A 19825-nucleotide genomic window follows, 5' to 3' on the forward strand; every position below is an offset into this window, starting at 1 on the left:
CCCTGCAGAAACAACACGTTCCGTGGCTACTGAGCAGGAAGACTAAGGACAACACACAAAGTGCTGAAGTCAGATTTCCATGAAATTTGGAACACCGCCTGATGACGAGGGTTATTTCATGTTTGGGAGACATGTTCTAAAGCTCCTTGGCAAGACAGAAAGCTCCATGGTATGATGGAAAGTTCTGTGGTGTTCCATCTGAGATTACTGACCAAAAAAAAAAAAAAAGCATCTAACAAGGCAAATAAATGTTGGGAGTGGACTTGAAGGATATGGGAGGGTGAGGACAAAGGGCAAGCAGTATTACTGGAAGGTGTTCATGGTCAAGAAGGGAAGAGAGTCACTCACTGTGTTCCCAAAGCATATGGTTTGGAGTAACCAGGAGAAATGTTCAAATGGAGACACTGTGGCCAAAAAATTTATTTGGCCACATAAAGAATGCTGTGGACCACAGTGTGGGTTATGTGGGGCTCAGCAGGATGTGAACTATCTGTAACGTGCAGGTGGGATGGCAAAAACACTGCTTTATCTCTTTTTTATTTCTATTGCTTGTTCTTGGAAGTCAAGAAGCAATAACTTAGAAAATGTTAATAATGTAACTGTGGGAAATCAAGACCACAGGGAAAATGATTTCCATGCACATCCAAAAAAAAAATCAGATTTTTTTTTCTTTCAGAATTTTCAATATTGTGCCAGTAATTTGACTCAAAATACAGTCCCGCCCCCCCAAAAAAGCAAAAATCCACATCAACAACAGCTTCCTTTATTGCCTATCTTGCCTGGTTGTATTAATGAATCTTACTAATTATGAAATACAGAAAAATAACAGAAGGAATTATTTGAGTGGCTCATTCAGTTAAGCATCTGCCTTTGGCTCAGGTCATGATCCCAGGGTCCTGGGATCAAGCCCCGCATTGGGCTCCCTGTGGGGAGCCTGCTTCTCCCTCTCCCACTCCCCCTGCTTATGTTCCCTCTCTCCCTGTCTCTCTCTGTCAAATAAATAAATAAAATCTTAAAAAAAAAAAAAAGGAAGGAATTATTTCCCTTAAGCAACACCCTTTCTAGGTTTAAATGGTCAGAAGGGAATGACCTGAATGGCTTAATAACCTTTTTCTGTTTGGATGTTTCTTCAAATCACTTTTGTCAAAAACTGATCTGGGAATCAGGAGGGAAAACATGATTTCGGTAAGAAATGCTATTTCTTCTGGGTACCAGGAAATCGAGAGTGGAGAAGGAACTTTCTCTGCAGGCTTTTGGCACTTTGAGACTGGCTGGGATCTGCAGCGGGAATGTTGGGGAAGAGGGGCGCTTGGGTCCATCTGAAGAGCGGATCTTGGACGAGCTGTCACTAGCTCTCAGTCCTCAGCTCACCCCCGGCCTCTGCTAGGTGACAACACCTCAGAACTCCCAGGGATGAGCAAAGCTGCAGAGGACATTCAATGCACAGTTCTAAATGCGCCTTCCACTTGACTGCTGTGTCAGGGTCCTTTCCCTAGAGGGCTCAATTTCACTTCCTCAAGCCTTCACCAAAACCCAGCCCAGTCCATCACTTGTGCTCAGAATCCCCATCTCTGCAGTTGTGGTTGGTTCTACGAGCTCTGATATCAGCTTTCATCTGAGTTGTACTGTCCCACGTATCACATGTATGAGTCTCACCAACCAGCTCTACTGGCCAGATCTGTGGGCCACTTTTTATTATTCTCAAGAGCAACTAGCAAGGTGTGGTATACTGGGTATGTTTTCAAAATGTAGCTCTTAAATAGGGAATGGATGCATGAAGGGGCCTATCATTTTCCCAAAGAGGCAGAAAAGACCATGGACTCAGCAGTGAGCTCTTCCGGTTGACAGCAACAGGCTGGTATTTTGATCTGAAGCCTGCTGAGTATATTATCCTGATTATATTTTAATAGCTACTTACCTATTTTGGAATCCAGAGAGCCCTCCAAGTCAGCTTTGGCCAAGATAACGACAGGGACCTCCTGCTGGGTGAGCATGTTCACAGCCGTCACGGGCGTGAGGCAATCTGAAAATGAGAGCGAGTGACAGCTGGGGTACTAACACCATCTGAGTCTCAGAGGAGACAAGTGAGAAAAATAAGCATGAGGACTTCTGTGTTTGTGCTAATTGTTAAAGAATCTGTTCTTTGAAGGTATTAATGGATAATTCACACCAGCAGAAAATCAAAAGATTAAACAAGTACACAAAAATGTTCATCTATGCTCAGAACCAAAGAAGTGAAATGGCATATTTACTTTACAGATGGTAAAGTAAAGATGGTCCCGCCACTCCTTTTCCTTTTGAAAAATACCTCAAATATACAGAAGAATAAGCAACACAAAAATCTATGGTGACTAAAGCAATGTCAGGAATTCCAAATCCTGGCACCTGAAGATGGAAGTGGATAGGAGAGTAGAGAATAACTAAGCAGAGAGCAGGAGAGTTCTGGACACACGAAGACAGGACAGTTCTTCCCACCTACCCTTTTTTAGGACAGTGGAGGATGTGTTCCAGCAAAACAAAGGGGTAAATCAAGAAAGAGACAGAAATGGGATCTAGGAAACAGAAGATCCAACAAAGAAAAGAGGGTCAAGACACTCTCAGAACAAAGACAGAGGGAAGCCGTAGGATGGCAGATGGGCAGCAGAGGCCTGGAGAGTGACCAGGTCAGGCCTGTGCAGGACAGAGGGCCCAGGAAACATCTTCAGGGGAAAAAGGAGCATCAATACATTATATGACAGGTTGGAATATGTAGAAAACTATATTGAGAGGAGTTTTAAAAGAGCCTCTGGGAGGGTGTGGGAAGACTTAGAAATCCAAAGAACACAAAGCAAATGAAAAACAATAAGGACATCATTAACTTCAGGCAAAACAGAAAGTATATTACCAAAAGGAAAATGGAATCATAGTATACTTGGCTCAGTTGTGAACGATATTTATGTGGTCATAATAAAATACTTAAATGACTATCTACAGGAATGGAAGCATGAAGACCCAAACACAGTCCCAAAGGAAGAAGGGATGAAAGGGGTAAACAATTAGTGAGTTCACTTGAGCTTACTGCAACATAAGCAACTGACAACAGTAATAATTTGTCAAATCTATTTATATTCGCCATATTTCACGACTTCATATAATTATCTAAAAGATGTTTTACAAACCCCAAAGTTAAAATATGCCCAGGAAGTAAGATGTATTCTTTTCAAAGAGGGAAAGATGAGCTCTGTAGGCATCTAAGCCAGCTCTTCTGTTCTTTCATCTTGCAGGGGTCAGGAAGCACAAGACAGGTTACAGTGGGGACAGAGTGACATATAACCCAAACGGGTCTCCAAGGCAGAGGTTCAGTAGCACCCATGGTCCCAAGGCTGGGAAGCACCTGCTGCCCTGAGCTGCTTAAGTGAGGACACTTCTCAAAATGGAGACCCGTATTTCTGATTCCGTACTGCCCCTTCTCAAAGATGACAGGTATGTGTGCAAAGTCTGCAATTATGATAAAATGTGATGAAGAGGATGGAAGATGAGGGGAGGTGGTGCACAAGTAAAAGTTGCAGGGTAATGTCGAGAACTGGTGAACTGAGAGGGAACAGGGTAGGCGTATTATACAGACACGTGGAGGTCTGAACCATAGAAACAGCTGTGGCACAGACCGACAGTCGACCACAGACCTGTCTCGCTGCCTTTTTTTTTTTTTTTTAAAGATTTTATTTATTTATTTGACAGAGGGAGACAGACAGCGAGAGAGGGAACACAGCAGGGGGAGCGGGAGAGGGAGAAGCAGGCTCCCCGCTGAGCAGGGAGCCCGATGCGGGGCTCGATCCCAGGACCCTGGGATCATGACGCTTAACGACTGAGCCACCCAGGCGCCCCCTGCCTCACCTTCTGATTCAGCAACAGAACATTTAGTTGGACACACGTCTGCATAGCTCACAACAGCACTGCTCAGCCTCCCTTGCACTAGGCGTGGCCTTGGGGTATGTCCAGAAGCAACTTCTAGGGCATGCTCTCAGAGGGAAGGAACATGCCCTTCTTTCCCTGCTTCTGACTTACTGCAATGCAGATGAAGTGCAGAACATCTCAGAACACATAGGTAAGGGTAAGACCCTTGAAGGACAGAGTGGGAAGGCAGAAAGAGCCTTGGCCATGACTGACTCACAGGGCAGACTTGTCATACTTGCTTTGAGATTCAGGTGGGCAAAAATAAACTTCTATCTTTTTAAGTCACTGTGTTTTCAGGACTCTGTCGTAGCCACCAAACTCACCCCCTAAGTAACACATACCTAAAATGATTCGAGGTGGCTGGGTAAGGAAGCTCCTGCTGTTGCTGATACTCTTTGACAACTCACTTTTCGTGTGATATACATATATCACTTGGATCTTACAAAACACAAGTTAATTTTTAAAAAAAGAAGAAAGAGAAATTAACGTAATCTGGAAGTATTATCATTTTACACCTGATAAGTTAGCAAGAACTTTTAGAAGGGTACCATCAATACTTGCGAAGTTGCACTGAAATTTGTGTATCATTGGATACAGCACTGTAAACCGATCATAGCCCTTTCCAAAACCAATAAAAGCCACCTGTAACAAGAACTAGAAAAATGTTCATAACCTGTGACCACATAAATCCCACTCTGGGGAATGTCTCTTAAGGAAGTAATTCTATAGAGGAAAAGAGCTTTGTGGATATAAATATGGATAGCAGCTATGTCCGGGACAGCCCCAAACATGAAAAGGCCAAATGTTCAACATCATAGGGAAGACTGAGAATATGATGGTACATCGAGTTAACAGAATATTATGTATGGATTAAAAAAGAATTGTGAAGCCTGCCTAAAAACAAACAAAAAACCCCCACTTTCTGAAATCATATTATATGAAAACCAAAACATAAAGACAGAAGCTGTCTTTTCTTTAAGATACGTTTCTGTGGGAACATGAACTAAAAAGTAGTATGACCACACACTGGGGCACCTGGGTGGTTCAGTTGGTTGAGCATCCGACCCTTGGTTTCAGCTCAGGTCATGGTCTCAGGGTAGTGGGATCGAGCCCTACATCGGGCTCTGTACTCAGTGAGGAGTCTGCTTAAGATTTTTTCCCTCTCCCTCTCCTCCCCCCTCTGCCCCTCTCCCTGTTCACACGTGCTCTCTCGCTCCCTCTCGCTCTCTCTCTCTCTCAAATAAATAAAATAATTTTTTTAAAAAAAGGTAATATGACCACATGCAAAAGAATGAAGGCGGAGGGGCACCTGGGTGGCTCAGTCGTTAAAAGTCTGCCTTCGGCTCAGGTCATGATCCCAGGGTCCTGGAATTGAGCCCCGCATTGGGCTCCCTACTCAGCGGAGAGCCTGTTTCTCCCCTCCCACTCCCCCTCCTTGTGTTCCCTCTCTCGCTATATCTCTCTGTCAAATAAATAAAATCTTAAAAAAAAAAATCAACAATAGAAAGACAATTCAATTAAAAAATGGGCAGAGAGTCTGAATAGACCTGTCTCCAAAGAAGATACACAAATAGCCAACAAGCACATGCAAAGATGCTCAGCATCACTAGCCATTGGGTAAATGCAAATCAAACCCATGAGACACCACTCCCCACCCACTGGGATGATTATCAGCAGAAAGACAGACAATAACAAGCACTGGCGAAGATGTAGAGAAATTGGAGCCCTGGCACACTGTTGGGGCGAATGTGAAATGGTGTAGCTGCTCTGGGAAACTCCGATACTTCCTCAACCAGTTAAACACAGAGCTACCATATGACCCAGCAAGTCCACTCCTAGACACATACGTGAGGAAATGAAAGCATACGTCCACATAGAAATCTGTACTTATGTTCACAGCCGCACCACTCAGAGTAGCAAGAAAGTAGCTAGAATGACCATCAACGGATGAATGGATGAACAAAATGCACAATATTATTCTGAAATAAAAGGGAATAAAGTACTCACACAGGCTACAACATGGATGAGCCTTGAGAACATTATACTAAGTCAAAAAAGCCAGTTACAAAAGGACAAAATACTGCATGATTCCATTTATATGAAATGTCCAGAACTGGCAAATCTATGGACAAAGCAGACCAGCGGCTGCCTAGGGCTGGGGGAAACAGTGGGGATAGGATATGGGATCTCTTTGGGGGTGACAAAAATGTCCTAAAACTGTGTGTAATTCTGCAGATATACTGGGGGCGCCTGGGTGGCTCAGTCGATTAAGTGTCTGCCTTCGGCTCAGGTCGTGATCCCAGGGTCCTGGGATCGGGTCCCGCATCGGGCTCCTTGCTCAGTGGGGAGCCTGCTTCTCCCTCTCCCTCTGCTGCTCTCCCTGCTCTGGGCCCAAAGGTGCCCTCTGCCCTCGGGGCCCCACTGCAGAGCAGGCCTGTCTTTCGTGCCTTCTGGAAAAAACAAACAGGTGGCTTTTGTTCAGTGATCAGCAAAGCAGTGATCCTCACAGGGATACTCTGTGGGACCAGGGTTGTGTGGTCAAGGCAGTGTGGGAAGTGTCATGTGACCTGCTCTCGGACACAGTCGCAGTGCGCAATGGCGCGGCAAAGTTTGTGAGAAGTCCAGGAGCACAGAAACCTGTTCGTCTTTGTTTATCCAGGTTATGGGAGCGCAGAGGCCCCTCCCTCCACATAACATCTATTAGCATGTGCTGGAAGGATGGCAGAGGGAACAGTTTGATTAAAGAACAGACTATAACCTATAGGATCCCATCCCCACACACATACAGAGCAGAAAGGGGGAGGACAGGAGTGAGCAATTAATTATTTAATGCTCCGGGGCTCCTGGGGAGACGAGGCTCTCTGATGCGGCAGTAACAATGGGGTTCTGAGGTTCCCTTTAGGGAGACCTCACCTACCCTTTCGGCAATAAACGTCCTGTGGAGACCACTGGTGACTCAGAGCTGAATGTGTGGTTCCAAAGCCTCAGGGTTTGAATATTATTTTAATATTAGAAATGTAAGAAAAGGGGCGCCTGGGTGGCTCAGTCGGTTAAGTGACTGCCTTCGGCTCAGGTCATGATCCTGGAGTCCGGGGATCGAGTCACGCATTGGGCTCCCTGCTCGGCAGGGAGTCTGCTTCTCCCTCTGACCCTCCCCCTCTCATGTGCTCTCTCTCTCTCATTCTCTCTCTCAAATAAATAAATAAAATCTTAAAAAAAAAAAAAAAAGAAATGTAAGAAAAGACGCCAGGAAAAAGACAGAACAGCTTCTAGAACTCCGATGATATTTCCCTATTGATGCTTTTTATGGTTTCTAGCTCCCATCAAGTCAGAGCTTACATAACACGACTTAAGTCAGAGGCGGTCAGCTGAGAGAAGGAGGCAACGTGAGTGATAGAAATTAAACTCAGTTTGCAGAACTCTATGGGGAAGCACCTGACTTTTTGCTCTCTTAAAGGAATCTATGCCAAATTACAGGGGGCTGAGCAAAACACAGTGCTTCTAGTCAATAACATCAGCAACCCAGTCGGCCCAGCCAGAAATCAGGGCAGCGTCCCTGGAGCCTCTGCCCTTGCTGCCTTCCAGAAACGTCTGGGAGCTGCTCTGGCCCCTCCACTCTGACAAGCACTGTTCTTCTATCGTCACTGTCTCTTAACCCATGGTTTGCTGGTCCTCCTGCCTGATCTCTGCCAAGCATGAGCCCCCATCCGCAGGTGTCACCATCCTCCTCTGAGCTACTCAGGGCCCCTTCTGTCCCCCCAGGGCCCCCCACAACCACCCCGCCCACTTGGCTGGGAAGGCCAAACTCACAACGGTGAAGTGACCTTCCTTAAGTCACAGGATGGCTCTGGGACCAGAACCTTGGCCATCTTGTGCCCACACGGGAGCTGATATGCAGAAACCAACTTAGTGGCTGTAGGAACCCATGTTTGAGAATTTAACCTCCTGCAAGTGATACATTCCATCACATCCCTGGCTTTCAGTGGTCACTAGTCACCCTCAAAACCTGACACTGGAGGAAAAAAATCAAGCCGCCCGTCTGACTGGAGCCAGTCGGCAATGATAAATGACAACAGCAATACAACGCTCAGGTTTAAAGTGTAACCTCCAAGGCCAAAGAAGGCATACATTCATAATCATATGATGATTTTCATTTGATTTTTAGAAAAACTACATTACACTCAAGGCACCGTACTGGCCTTCCATAACTAATGCCACATGTCAAAATCCAGAGACTTGACGTGCAAATTAATCTTGAGACTTTGAATAAGTTGACATCTGCAAAAAGAATATTTCTACTCTGAAAATTAGAATTGGAAAATACAGAGCCAGGTGTAATGTTCCACTTGGAATTATTTCAGAGATTATTAAAAAGAGGTGAGAATAAAGCTGGCCAGCCATTCAGCGCTAAAATGAAATGATGGGACAAGTCAGAGGTGCCAATGCCCCAAAGGATCATGAAAACATTGCTCTTTGCATTTGCTAAAATAATTTAATTTCTTACATATCAAAATATTTGGAATTTATCCAGTGCCTTTCATGTCAGGAGCTCCATCTTTCATAATGTACGGTCTCATGAAGCCCCTGTTAATATTACCTCATTTTAATTTGTGTCCCCAGATTAACTGTAAGAAAACAAAATCTAAGGGCTAGATGTTTACATTTTTTTAGTTTTTCGATTTTAGATATTCTTCAACCATCACAGCCCACAAGGAATCCCAAAATGCTCATGAGAGTAAAAACTATGAGTATTCCCTTTCAACTAAACAGTTGAAAAGAATCCAGTTCTTCTTTTGAGTAAGTGGAAAATAAAACAGATAGCTACATTGGACTTTATGAGCACAACACTGAAATTTTAACACATGTCTTTTTTCTGTTTCAATACATAACAACAGGAGATGACAGCAAGTGGTATCTGTTTTGGGCCAGAGTGAATCACACACGCGTCTGGCTCTCCTTTGTCATGACCCCCCTGGGGGCAGGACGGGGGACTGGTCCTCTGTGTGTCCCCGAGTGCTTAGCACCAGTAGGCTCTTCCTAAGTGCTCACTGATTTGAACCTGGCTTCAATGCTGGAAGTAAGCAATTAAAAGTCTTCAGCAGAGGGGCACCTGGCTGGCTCATTTGGTTAAGCGTCTGCCTTTGGCTCAGGTCATGATTCTAGGGTCCTGGGAGCAAGCCCCGCATTGGGATCCCTGGTCAGTGGAGAGCCTCCCTCTCCTTCTCCCTCTGCCCCTTCCCTCGCTTGTGCTCTCTCTCTCTCACTCTCTCTCTTTCAAATAAATAAATAAAATCTTTTTTTTTTTTTTAAGATTTTATTTATTTATTTTTTTGACACAGAGAGAGATAGAGAGAGCAGGAACACAAGGAGGCAGGCTTCCCGTGGAGCAAGGAGCCCAATTCAGGGCTCAATCCCAGGACCCTGGGATCATGACCTGAGCCAAAGGCAGATGCTTAATGACTCAGCCACCCAGGCGCCCCAAAATAAATAAAATCTCAAAAAAAGAAAAAGTCTCAGGGCACTTGTGATCCCAGGGTCCTGGGGTCGAGCCCTGCATCGGGCTCCCTGCTCCGTGGGGAGTCTGTTTCTCCCTCTCCCTCTGCCTCCTTCTCCCTCTGCTTGTGCTCTCTCTCTCTCTGTCAAATAAGTAAAAAAAAAGTCTTTAGCAGAGGTAAGTTGGGATGACATCGTCTATCTTTCCAGCCTTATACCAGGAAACCTTTCATTCTGGTTATTTTAAGAATAGCAATTAAAAAAAAAACCCAAAACACTTTAAATCACCAAACAAACCATTTTTGTTAGTCAAATAATTCAAACAGACCCCGATAACTCAGACTGTGTTCTTTGGGTTGAAATTTACAGTCTGTGAAAAGAAAATAAAGATGAGATTTTTATAGAAATATTTACATTTCTCCAGAGACCTACTTCTTCTTCTTCTTTTTTTAGATTTATTTATTTATTTGAGAGAGAAAGAGAGAGGGAGGGAGAGAATCTCAAGCAGACTCTGCTGAGCACAGAGCCCAACGTGGGGCTCAATCTCATGACCCTGAGCAGAAACCAAGAGGCAGATGTTCAACCAACTGCGCCACCCAGGCGCCCCATCCAGAGACCTACTTCTAATTGATGGGGGACTTCCTTTTGCCTGCCCAGGGTCCATACTGCCTTTCTCTAATAAGAGCCTCTGGGTTTGTTTCGGGAAGCGACCCCTCCTCACTGGATCTAGTCTTGGTGGTCTAACAAGAAAGGTGCCGGACCTTCCCTTGCCCAAGAAAAAGGCCATGGGCCTCAGTTATACCATTGAGACAGTTTCCCTGCAACAGGAATCTCGGACCAAGTGCCCCACACCCTGAGGGTGAGGTGAGAGCAGATTCACTCAGTCAGTGGCACTCAAAAGACTGTCTATGAGCTCTTGCCACCAAAACCGCACAGCTGCCTGATCCAGATCGTCTTCCAGACTGGTTCCTGCTAGTCAGCAAGCTTTCCACAGCCTCCAGGAGGTTCCCTTTGTTCTCCGGGTTGGCCAGGGAATGCATTCTGTTGCTTGCAACCATAGCGTCCTGACTAACGCACAGGCCTCCCCAAATTCTCACTGACCAGTAACACCTGCTGTGCCCACTCCAGGTCAGCTGGATCCACTGACTGAAGGCCTGTGCTGAGCAGGACGCTGTTCAGCTGCTCAGATTACTGTGGGAAGTCTAAAATAACACGATGAAGTTTTTGAAAATGCTTCCTCTGATTCTCACTGGCTTCCTCCTTGTCGCCATCATCAGGATAGTCTTATTTGACGATGGAATTATAAATTAGGCAGAAGATGCTATTCCTGTCAGAAAGAACTTGAAGTCTAGATTGTATCTAGAGAGAAAGAGTTGAGCTTTCGGTCAGAAACTCAAGAAGCCGACAAACGAGTCGCTCAAAGCGAAACCGGGGGTAGCAACATTTTCAAAGCTCTCATTTATCCTGTTTGAAAATAAAAAACTAACAAGTCAGGCTCAGGCAAAGAACAAATCACACAGGATGACATATGGGAAGAGACTGTGAACCTGAGAACTGCTCGATGTCCAACTAGAACTCGCCAGCTCACCTTTGCCAGGAACGAGTGCCTTCCGAAAGGTTTCCTTCAGAGAGCTGTGCCCATGTAAGAGTCTGTGGCTGGGAGAGATGGCCACGTGGGAGGTGCCGTAAATGGCCTCGGGGGTGGCTGTGTAGGCGGTCAGCTTTTCTCCTGTGACTTGACCATCCACCTGGCAGGTAAAAGCAGAGCCATTTCATTCCTCAGGGCTCCTCCGGGGCTGTCGTGCTCCCGGGCCACATCCCCTCCTCCCTCCCCTCCTCAAGCCCAAACACCAGGCCCGGTTCAGGGCTGCAGCCCCAGGGATGTGGGGCCCTGAGATGGCCCCTGGTAGGGGCAGAGACGGGCGAGAGAGAAGACGATCACCATTCCTCTTTAAGTCTGGTGCCCACCGCCAGGTGTACTTGGCGGCCCCAAATCAAAGGTGGTCAAAGCGTGCTCAGAAAGATGCCTCCCCCATTTTCCTGGCTCCTTTGTTCACGAATCAAAAATAACTATCAATGTTATATTGTTTCTGTCCTGACAAAGGAGCTATACTTCCCTCCGGGATTTAAGGTATATTAAAAAAATAAAGGCATCTGCTTTTCTAACCAGAAAAGCAGTCCTTGGGGCTAAAACTGTTCTGAAGAGGAAAGAGAGGACACCCGAGGCCATGACTGAGCGTGGCCCTAGGGCTGGTTAGGGGTCCCCTGTGGAGCCAGACTTAGGGCCCCAAAGGCCCAGCCACATATGGTCCTGTAGCTGCTGGACTGAGAGTGTTCCCTCCCCCGAGACATCTCATTTTCAGGTGGGTCCAGGAACAGAGACAGAAACATTTTCATAATAAAACGTTGGGGAAGGGAGAAAATGTGGAAGCCATTCCATGTACAGGAGTCGACCTGCTCAGAGACCCACAGCCTTCACCCTGGCTGAGAAGCAAAGAAAGGCCTTGTGACACGGGGACCCGACCCAGTCTAATGCACAGGACCCAAAACGAGACAGCCCTAAGAGCCTGAACCAAAGTCGCAGCGGGTCTGAATTTCAGAAATCTCACCACCTTCTCAGGAAAGTGGTGACAGAATTTGGTCATTTCAGGATTTGGTTTTCAAAGGTTCCAAAGTCCCCGCTCCCTTATGGGGGCCTTCCCGTGTCTGCAGTTGGGAGTGAGGGGGATCGCGTTCGTGAGGAGACGGCACAGGGAAGCGTGAGCTCTGTGACAAGGAGCGGGAGCTCAGCAGACCCCAGGATGGCTGTCAGTACAAGTCTAGAAAAGTAGGTCAACTCTGTCTCTTGACTGCTGTCCCCTCCTTCTAAAGGTCTGGCCTAAGGTGAGGGATGAGTTTGGAGCTAAGGGCACAAAAGTCTTGAGTAGGAAGGAGACACCAGAAGAATTAAAAAACAAAACAAAACAACCCAGAACCCACCCAGGTAAGAAACAGCAAAACAGCAAAACAACAACTACCCAGTCTGCAGGGACAAAGAGAAAAGGTTGGGGGGCACCTTCCAGAGTAGGTGGGCCTTCGGCAGTGACCTCTGAGCAGTGTTTCCACACAGGTAGGCTCTTCTGAACCCTGGGTAAGCCCATGACCCTCCCCAGCTTCGGGTGCGCCCCGTTTTGAGATGGTGTCAGCCTTGGCTTGCTCGTTTTTAACCTGCTTTGTGACACAAACCCTGCGGAGCTCTGGGCCCACTGTGCAGGAAGATGTCCACACAACCCTCCGCACATCACCTCAGGGAGTTCACGGACCCACAGAAGCCCTCTCTATTCGCGCCGACCAGCAGGATGGCCAGTAGCAGTAAGAGGTGATGGAACCCTTGGCCAGTGTCGCTGTGTTAAGAGAGCACAGATTTCAAAGACTGTACGAAAACCTGAGCGTCAGCTGTTTCCTCAATAGACCTTTGTTACTGACCACATCGGGAAATGATCATTTTTTGGTATACAGTGGGTTAAAGATATGTTATTAAAATCAATTTCGCCTGTTTCTTTGCACTGTAAAAATGTGGCTACAGCAACGTTTGAGATGCTGCTGCTGGTTTGCTCGGTGAGTTCTGAAACCGCAGAAGGGGATTGGAGAGCTTTAATCAACGGAGAGGCTTTGCTCGTTCACCTTCAATGTGAAGTCCAGATGGCAGCCCACACAGTCTCCGATCCAGTGGGCCTGCATGCCTTTTATTCCATACCACTCGGGAAGGTCCACCAGCGCCTCCTGCATGGCCTGTGGAAATGAGAGGAGAAGAGGGCTAGAACTGTACTTAAGGGACGCACAGGATGGGGGGCTTCCTAAGGCAGGAAGAGGGGAACATTAAAGGAGGCTCTGGATCAACCCTCTCCTTGTCCACTTGCCAATCCGAGGAGCCCAGGGAGGGTCGGAAACACATGGTGAGATGCACTCACCATGACTCAATTCAGTGAGATGGGTTTGAACGATTTCTCTATTCTGAGCGGGCCGACGTTTTGCAGAAAGAAGAAAATTAATGAGGGAAGACCTTAATTAACATCTTTGATGAATGCAGTAAGTACATTCTCTCCCACAGTCTGTGAACTAAACAAAAGAAGTTCAAGTTTCTGAATTTTGAAACTCTGAGATAAGCAACTCATGGGGATGGGCATGCTACAACTCAGCTGTATCAAAAATACAACACTATAAATGACATCTTTGCAACAAAAAAATCAAAATCAGCATAAGGGAAATCATCGTGTTGATTTGTGTAAACATTCGCTATTAGAAGTGCATATATATTTTCACTGGTGTTTTTTTTGGTGTGTGTGTCTACTTTTAGTCCTAAATTCCTATAACGAGGGGCTTTTCTATAAATTACTCTGTATGGCCTCAAGTCCATGCCATCATTTAGTATTTGATGATGAGACACATTCCTTCAACAGATGGATTTAGAAGTAAATCACAGGGGCGCCTGGGTGGCTCAGTTGGTCAAGCGTTGGACTCTTGATTTCGGCTCAGGTCGTGATCTCGGGGTGGTGAGATCGAGCCCCGTGTCAGGGGCTCAGCGGGGAGTCTGCTTGAGATTTTCTCTCTCTCTCTCCCTCTGCCCCCCCATACTAATGCACACCCACGCACACGCTTGCTCTCTCTAAAATAAATAAATCTTAAAAAAAAAAGAGTAAATCACGTATTTGTAATGTAAAGATTCCAATTTTAAATTCCCAATTGTATTATGATTAATACAGGCAACATGATGATGCTTTGCGTGCCTAGTGTTTTGTAATTCATACACTGCTTTTACACACATCTCTTCTCACATACTCTGGTAAGGTAGCTCACTTTCAAACCAATGACCTTATGCTGAGAGAGGTTAAAGCTCTGTGATGCGAGGCTGCCGCAGTGGACGAGTCATGACCAGAACCCAGACTTACTAAAGGCATTCCTTTCCCCCGCAGCACAGAGATTCTCACTCAGTCGTGTGATAAACAACACAGAGCCTCTATACCCATCATCTGTCTATCCATCCAGTCTCATCTATTCAATAGAGTCTGGAAGCTTCAAGATCCAGAAATTTCTTCTGCGGCAGAAATTATGGATAATAGGCCCCATCAAGCTGACCAGCAATGTGTTTGTTCTTTTCTTTTTTTTAAAAGATTTTATTTATTTGACAGCGTGCAAGAGAGCACAAGCAGGGGGAGCGGCAGGGAGAGGGAGAGGGAGAAGCAGACTCCCCACTGAGCAAGGAGCCCGACGCGGGGCTCGATCCCAGGGCCTGGGTTCATGACCTAAGCCGAAGGCAGATGCTTAACCGGCTGAGCCACCCAGGCGCCCCCATTCATTTCTTTATTCCACCACAAGGTATTAGCCACCCACCTGTCCACACCAGAACCTCATTAGGCACTGGGGACCTGGGCATATGCAAAGCAGGATGTGCCAGAGTCCCTCCCGTTAAGTTCAAACAATGTACACATGCAGTCTGCTGCTGTTAGTCGGTTAACTGATCAAAATTCAATGCCAGGTGCAATTAGCGTCACAGAAGGTGAGACGCAGGTCCGGGAGATGAGGCAAGGGAAAAGGAAAATCGTGGGAAGGCAGCGAAGAAAATGAGCAGAGTGAGAAATAAGGGAGAGATACGAAAGAGCTGGGTGGATGAACCCCAGAGAAGGAGAAGGGAAGTCACGGGAGTGGGTGGGTGGGGAAAGCGAGGCTCCAGAAAGGAAAGACAGGAAGGGGGGGAAAAGGGAATTTGGAAGCAGATAGATAATGGGAAAACACAAGTGAGGGAATGAAAGTTGGGGAGCCCCTACCGTGTGTGGGGCTACGGGGTGTCTGCCTGCAGTAAGGGGCAAGGAACAGCGCTGCATGGAACACGGCTTACCGGCTGCTCGGTGACACGGTGAGCCTTCCTGCCGCAGGGCTGTCAGTCTCGACTGACGAGCGAAGGAAAGAGGGAGCAGAGCTACACTAACATGAAAATGGAAAGCAGACAAAATGGAAGAAGGAGAGCACTGGGAAGCCTCGTGAGTTCAAGCTGTCCTTTGAACACAACCACACACCAAGGCTAGGAAGGCCCCCTTCCTTCCTGCCACCAACGAACCTAGTGATGGGACACTCAGCACAATCTTCAATGCAGAGACCCAACCACCCAGGGTGTTTGTAAGTCGTTTCCAACACATGATCCTAGGTTTCTCCCGTTTTTGGACTGTTACTTATGAAAGATGAAAAATGCTTTTTTAAAATTTTATTTATTTGACAGAGAGGAAAAAGAGAGCCCAAGTGGGGAGCGGCAGGCAGAGGGAGAGGGAGAAGCAGGCTTCCCGCTGAGCAGGGGGCCCAACACGGGGCTTGATCCCAGGACCCCGGAATCATGACCTGAGCCCAAGGCAGACACTTAACTGACTGAGCCACCCAGGCGCCCTGAAAAATGCTTTTTATGACAAAACGTAATCAACCAGAAACTGTGGGTATTTTAAAATCTACTTGGTAATTTGGAAAGGAGATCCGTGAAAACCAGTTGATAAAGAAGATATAGAAAAATTTAAGGTAGGGGCGCCTGGGTGGCTCAGTTGGTTAAGCGACTGCCTTCCGCTCAGGTCATGATCCTGGAGTCCCGGGATCGAGTCCCGCATCGGGCTCCCTGCTCGGCGGGGAGTCTGCTTCTCCCTCTGACCCTCCCCCCTCTCATGCTCTCTCTATCTCATTCTCTCTCTCAAATAAATAAATAAAATCTTTAAAAAAAAAAAAAGAAAAATTTAAGGTAAGACTTGAGAGAGTTCACCACGATCTGTGCTTGAGACACTGTAGGATGCTGATGAAACTATATTGTACTAGGAACGCTTGCCCAAATCTCTCAGGGGAGGATCAAAGGGATCTAGAGCTGCTAGTCTTAACTAGAATAAGGAACAAATCAACCACGTACAAATACCATATGTACGTTCCAACTCCTTGTGATCGTGAGAAGGCTTTTCAGGAGAAATCTAAAATACCTGACGGTTAGGGTGCCCGGGTGGCTCAGTCAGTTAAGTGAGCCGGCTCTTGATTTCGGCTCAGGTCATGATCTCAGTGTCGTGAGATGAAGCTAGCCCCGCACTGGACTCTGCACTGGGCGTGGAGTCTCCTTGAGATTCTCTCTCCCTCTCCCTTTGCCCCCTCCCCCTTCCCAAATAAAATAAAATACTTGATGGTGACACACAGAGGAGCCCAACAGGACCATGACGTTTCTGTATTTGCTGGAGCGAAAAATGACTTTTGGGAAGGTGGTGCAATTCCTGCTGCAGACTGTTCGTTATGCTTTAATTACAGTGACGTGCTTTCAGTTTCTCAGAAACACCAAACCTGCCTAAGGCATGGGTGCAGGCTATGCTCCTGGCCCACTCTGGCCACCTGGCCAACATGCCCCTTCATTCTCCTTGCTCTCCAGCTCTCTATCGTTCATCTCTTCTTTGGGCTGCGTGCTTGCTCCCCGAGAGCAAGCACCATGTTCAGTTTGGCTCACCACTGAGTACGCAGCACCTACTATATACCTACAGTGTACAGCTGACATGTGGAATCCAGGAAAAACACAAAGAAATGAGAAATGGGCCTCAAGCCAAGGTAAGGTAGAAACCAACCCTTTTTCGTCCTCTCCTCCCCTCCGATAATGAAGAGGAAGCCTGTCTCTAACATAATCTGGAGCAGCTGAGGCTCTGCTTTTGGGAGACCCGTCCCTGTGGTCACACTGCTGACTGCACACAGGTGGCCTCGTCCTCCTGGGGCCCAGCACCATGAGCATAGCCTGGCTCTTCAGGGGACCCCTGGGTGGCCTCTCAGCTTCAATGGCGTCCCTTCCTTTCCCTCTCGTAGGGATCTCAAGAGGCCTCAACCCCATGATTGTAACGCTGCAAGCATTCTACTTTAAGAGAAAGTTACAGGTGCGCCTGGGTGGCTCAGTTGGTTGGGTGTCTGCCTTTGGCTCAGGTCATGATCTCAGGGTCCTGCTCAGCGGGGAGCCTGCTTCTCCCTCTCCTCTGCCCCTGCTCATGCTCTCTCTTGCTCTCTCTCTCAAATAAATACAATCTTTAAAAAAAGAGAGAGACAGAGAGAAACTTATAAAGGGCTAAAAAAAAACCTGATACCAGATTTATTTTTAAATGTGGCTTCTGGGGTGTCTAAAAATCACTCATGGTGATGGCTGAAGGCAGTATAAGATCTTGACTCATCAAAGAGAAGTTCAATTATAGGCCATGTGTAGTTTTACATAGATTTAGTTGGATCGGATTTCTTTGGAAACGGACTCACCACATACATCCAGCGTATGGATGAACACTCAGCTAGCTAGAATATGGATCTGATCCAGACAGCCTTCTTCCTGACTCTTTCAGATGAACAACGGCTTCTCCGCCTTTCCCTTTCCTGGCTGACCTAAACAGAACGTGAATTTGCGGGGCTACGTACACGTGCGGCAGTTTGAGAATGCTCAATAATGAATATTAGAAACACGGAAGAGTTTCTGTTACTGACAGCACAGGCTTGAGAAGCTGCACAACTAATTTTAGTATAACCCGGAGCGTAAGGCAAATCCTGGGATTCTATCTTGGATCCGAGGTCCTCAAGATGCATGAGAGAGAAAACCAAGTGAGTTGGTAGAACTGCAATGCATACTTCATGTAAACATAAGGCTTTCCTAGAAGTCGGTTCTTTCAAAGTCACCAGCGGCTTTGGAAATTTGGACAGGGCATGTGGTATCTCCATTATGAATGAATCGTGTACCCAAGTTCCCACATGCCCGTCCACTTCAATTACAAAATGGTCACTGAGCTCCTTCTGCGATAGCAGACATTGTGTTTGGTGTGATAAAAGGCGCCAGGACCTCCAGAGGGCAGGAGCATGTCACACTGCCCCACCGACGTCCGATCGGCAAAACCCAGGAAACTCTACGGGCCCCACAGCCCGGCTACTTCAACAGGTAAACTGTAAGAAAACAAAAAGGAGGAAGAGGCAAACCTGCAGATTAAGACACTTAAAAGGCATCCTCAAATTAAAAAAGGGAGGGTAAGAATAAGCCCCAGAGTCTAGAGAGGCACACGTGGGTGACAGCTACAGAGGAAAGTCAGAAAGAGCCTATTCTAACAGCACAGTGGCCGTTTATTACGGGAAAGGGACAGGGAGGAGGGCTTCCGGGTGTCGGCACAATTCAGCATCTTGACCTCCAAGGATGGCTGCTTGCAAAGAAATCGGGAAACTATCTCTTTGCTTTATATGGTTATCTGCATTTCATTTCACAGTGAAGTAGGATCACGAAGCACAGACGTCCTCAGTTTGGTACCGCGGAGCTCACAGGTCTCAGTCCCAGCAGGCTCCTGGAGAGCAGGGCGTGGGGTAAGCTTGGCCTTCGGGCTCCGGGACACAGCTTTAGTCCCGCTGGTTTTTCTGTGGAACCCATGCAGGGCCTGGCCCAGAGCCCAGATGCGTGCCTTGGGTTGGACAAATGCTCATTAAATTGCCATTTAACTCCCTCTACTCCAGGGCGAGACTGGGAGAGCAGAACCAGCAGAACCGGCTCCCCGGCCCCCGGGCAGGGAAGGAATGATCTCTGTGGAATCCTTCCTACGCACCAGGCACTTTTATGTGTGTGGCATCATTGAAGATGAGGCACATGTCCTGTTCACGACAGCACAAGACAGCACCAGTCCACCTCGCAGATGAGAATACAAGTCTCAGCAATTTCCCCAGGGCACCCCGCAAGGACGGGGTGGGAGGGGCACTGGGAAAGCAGTGCTCAAAGCCCGTCCCTTCCTACACCTGCTCCCCCATGACCACCCTGCCATCCAAGCTCTCCCGTGTCCGGGTTTCAGAGTGTTGACTCCCCCTTTCTTGAACTTGGAAGAGATGCTTATGACAGCTCAGCCCGTGTCTATGATCTCATTTATTTTTCAATTTTATGGCTGGAAAGAAGACTCTGGTTATGGAGTCATGGGGCTGAGGCTGTCAGTACAATTCCCCCTCTCTGTACAGATGACACAGAGGCCGCCCGAGGTTCAGCAATCTGCCCATCATCACTTAGCTAACTGGAGCCAGGCCCCACACTCCAGTCCTTATGACACTACTCAGCCCTCATTTAATGAGGACGCACTTTCCTCGAGTTTTCTCCCCAGTGGCAGTGAACAGTGGCAGAACAGTGAACTTGCACTGCGTCAACTGCCCAGCACCTGCAGGCTCTTCTTTCGTGGGGGCAATCCACGATGGGTGAGTGGCAGGGCCCCGCCACTCACTATGGATGCTTTCCCGGGCCCACTGTCCTCCTCTGTGGAAGCTAAACAGCATAACCAGTCACAGTACGGGCTGGGTACAGGCTTGGGGGGGGGTACCCAGAGGCACCCAGGGAACTGGTTTAAATGCCACACCAGACCCGAGAGGCGGGACA

The 19825-nt window shown here is 47.3% G+C and overlaps 1 protein-coding gene across 4 annotated transcripts in view; it reads right to left on the reverse strand.

The window, feature by feature from the left end:
- LARS2 (leucyl-tRNA synthetase 2, mitochondrial) overlaps positions 1-19825 on the reverse strand; it is a 147760-nt gene that overhangs the window by 50293 nt on the left and 77642 nt on the right. For all 4 annotated transcript variants that reach the window (XM_034998144.1, XM_034998145.1, XM_034998143.1 and 1 more), the window contains 3 exons: positions 13090-13197; positions 11015-11174; positions 1919-2023 (listed from right to left, as the gene is read on the reverse strand). In XM_034998144.1, the coding sequence (XP_034854035.1) occupies positions 1919-2023; positions 11015-11174; positions 13090-13197 (373 nt within the window). The remainder of the gene's footprint in view (positions 1-1918; positions 2024-11014; positions 11175-13089; positions 13198-19825) is intronic.

This window comes from Mirounga leonina, unplaced genomic scaffold (assembly GCF_011800145.1).
Source record: "Mirounga leonina isolate KUSES-001 unplaced genomic scaffold, KU_Mleo_1.0 Mir_94, whole genome shotgun sequence".
In the NCBI taxonomy this organism is placed as follows: domain Eukaryota; kingdom Metazoa; phylum Chordata; class Mammalia; order Carnivora; family Phocidae; genus Mirounga; species Mirounga leonina.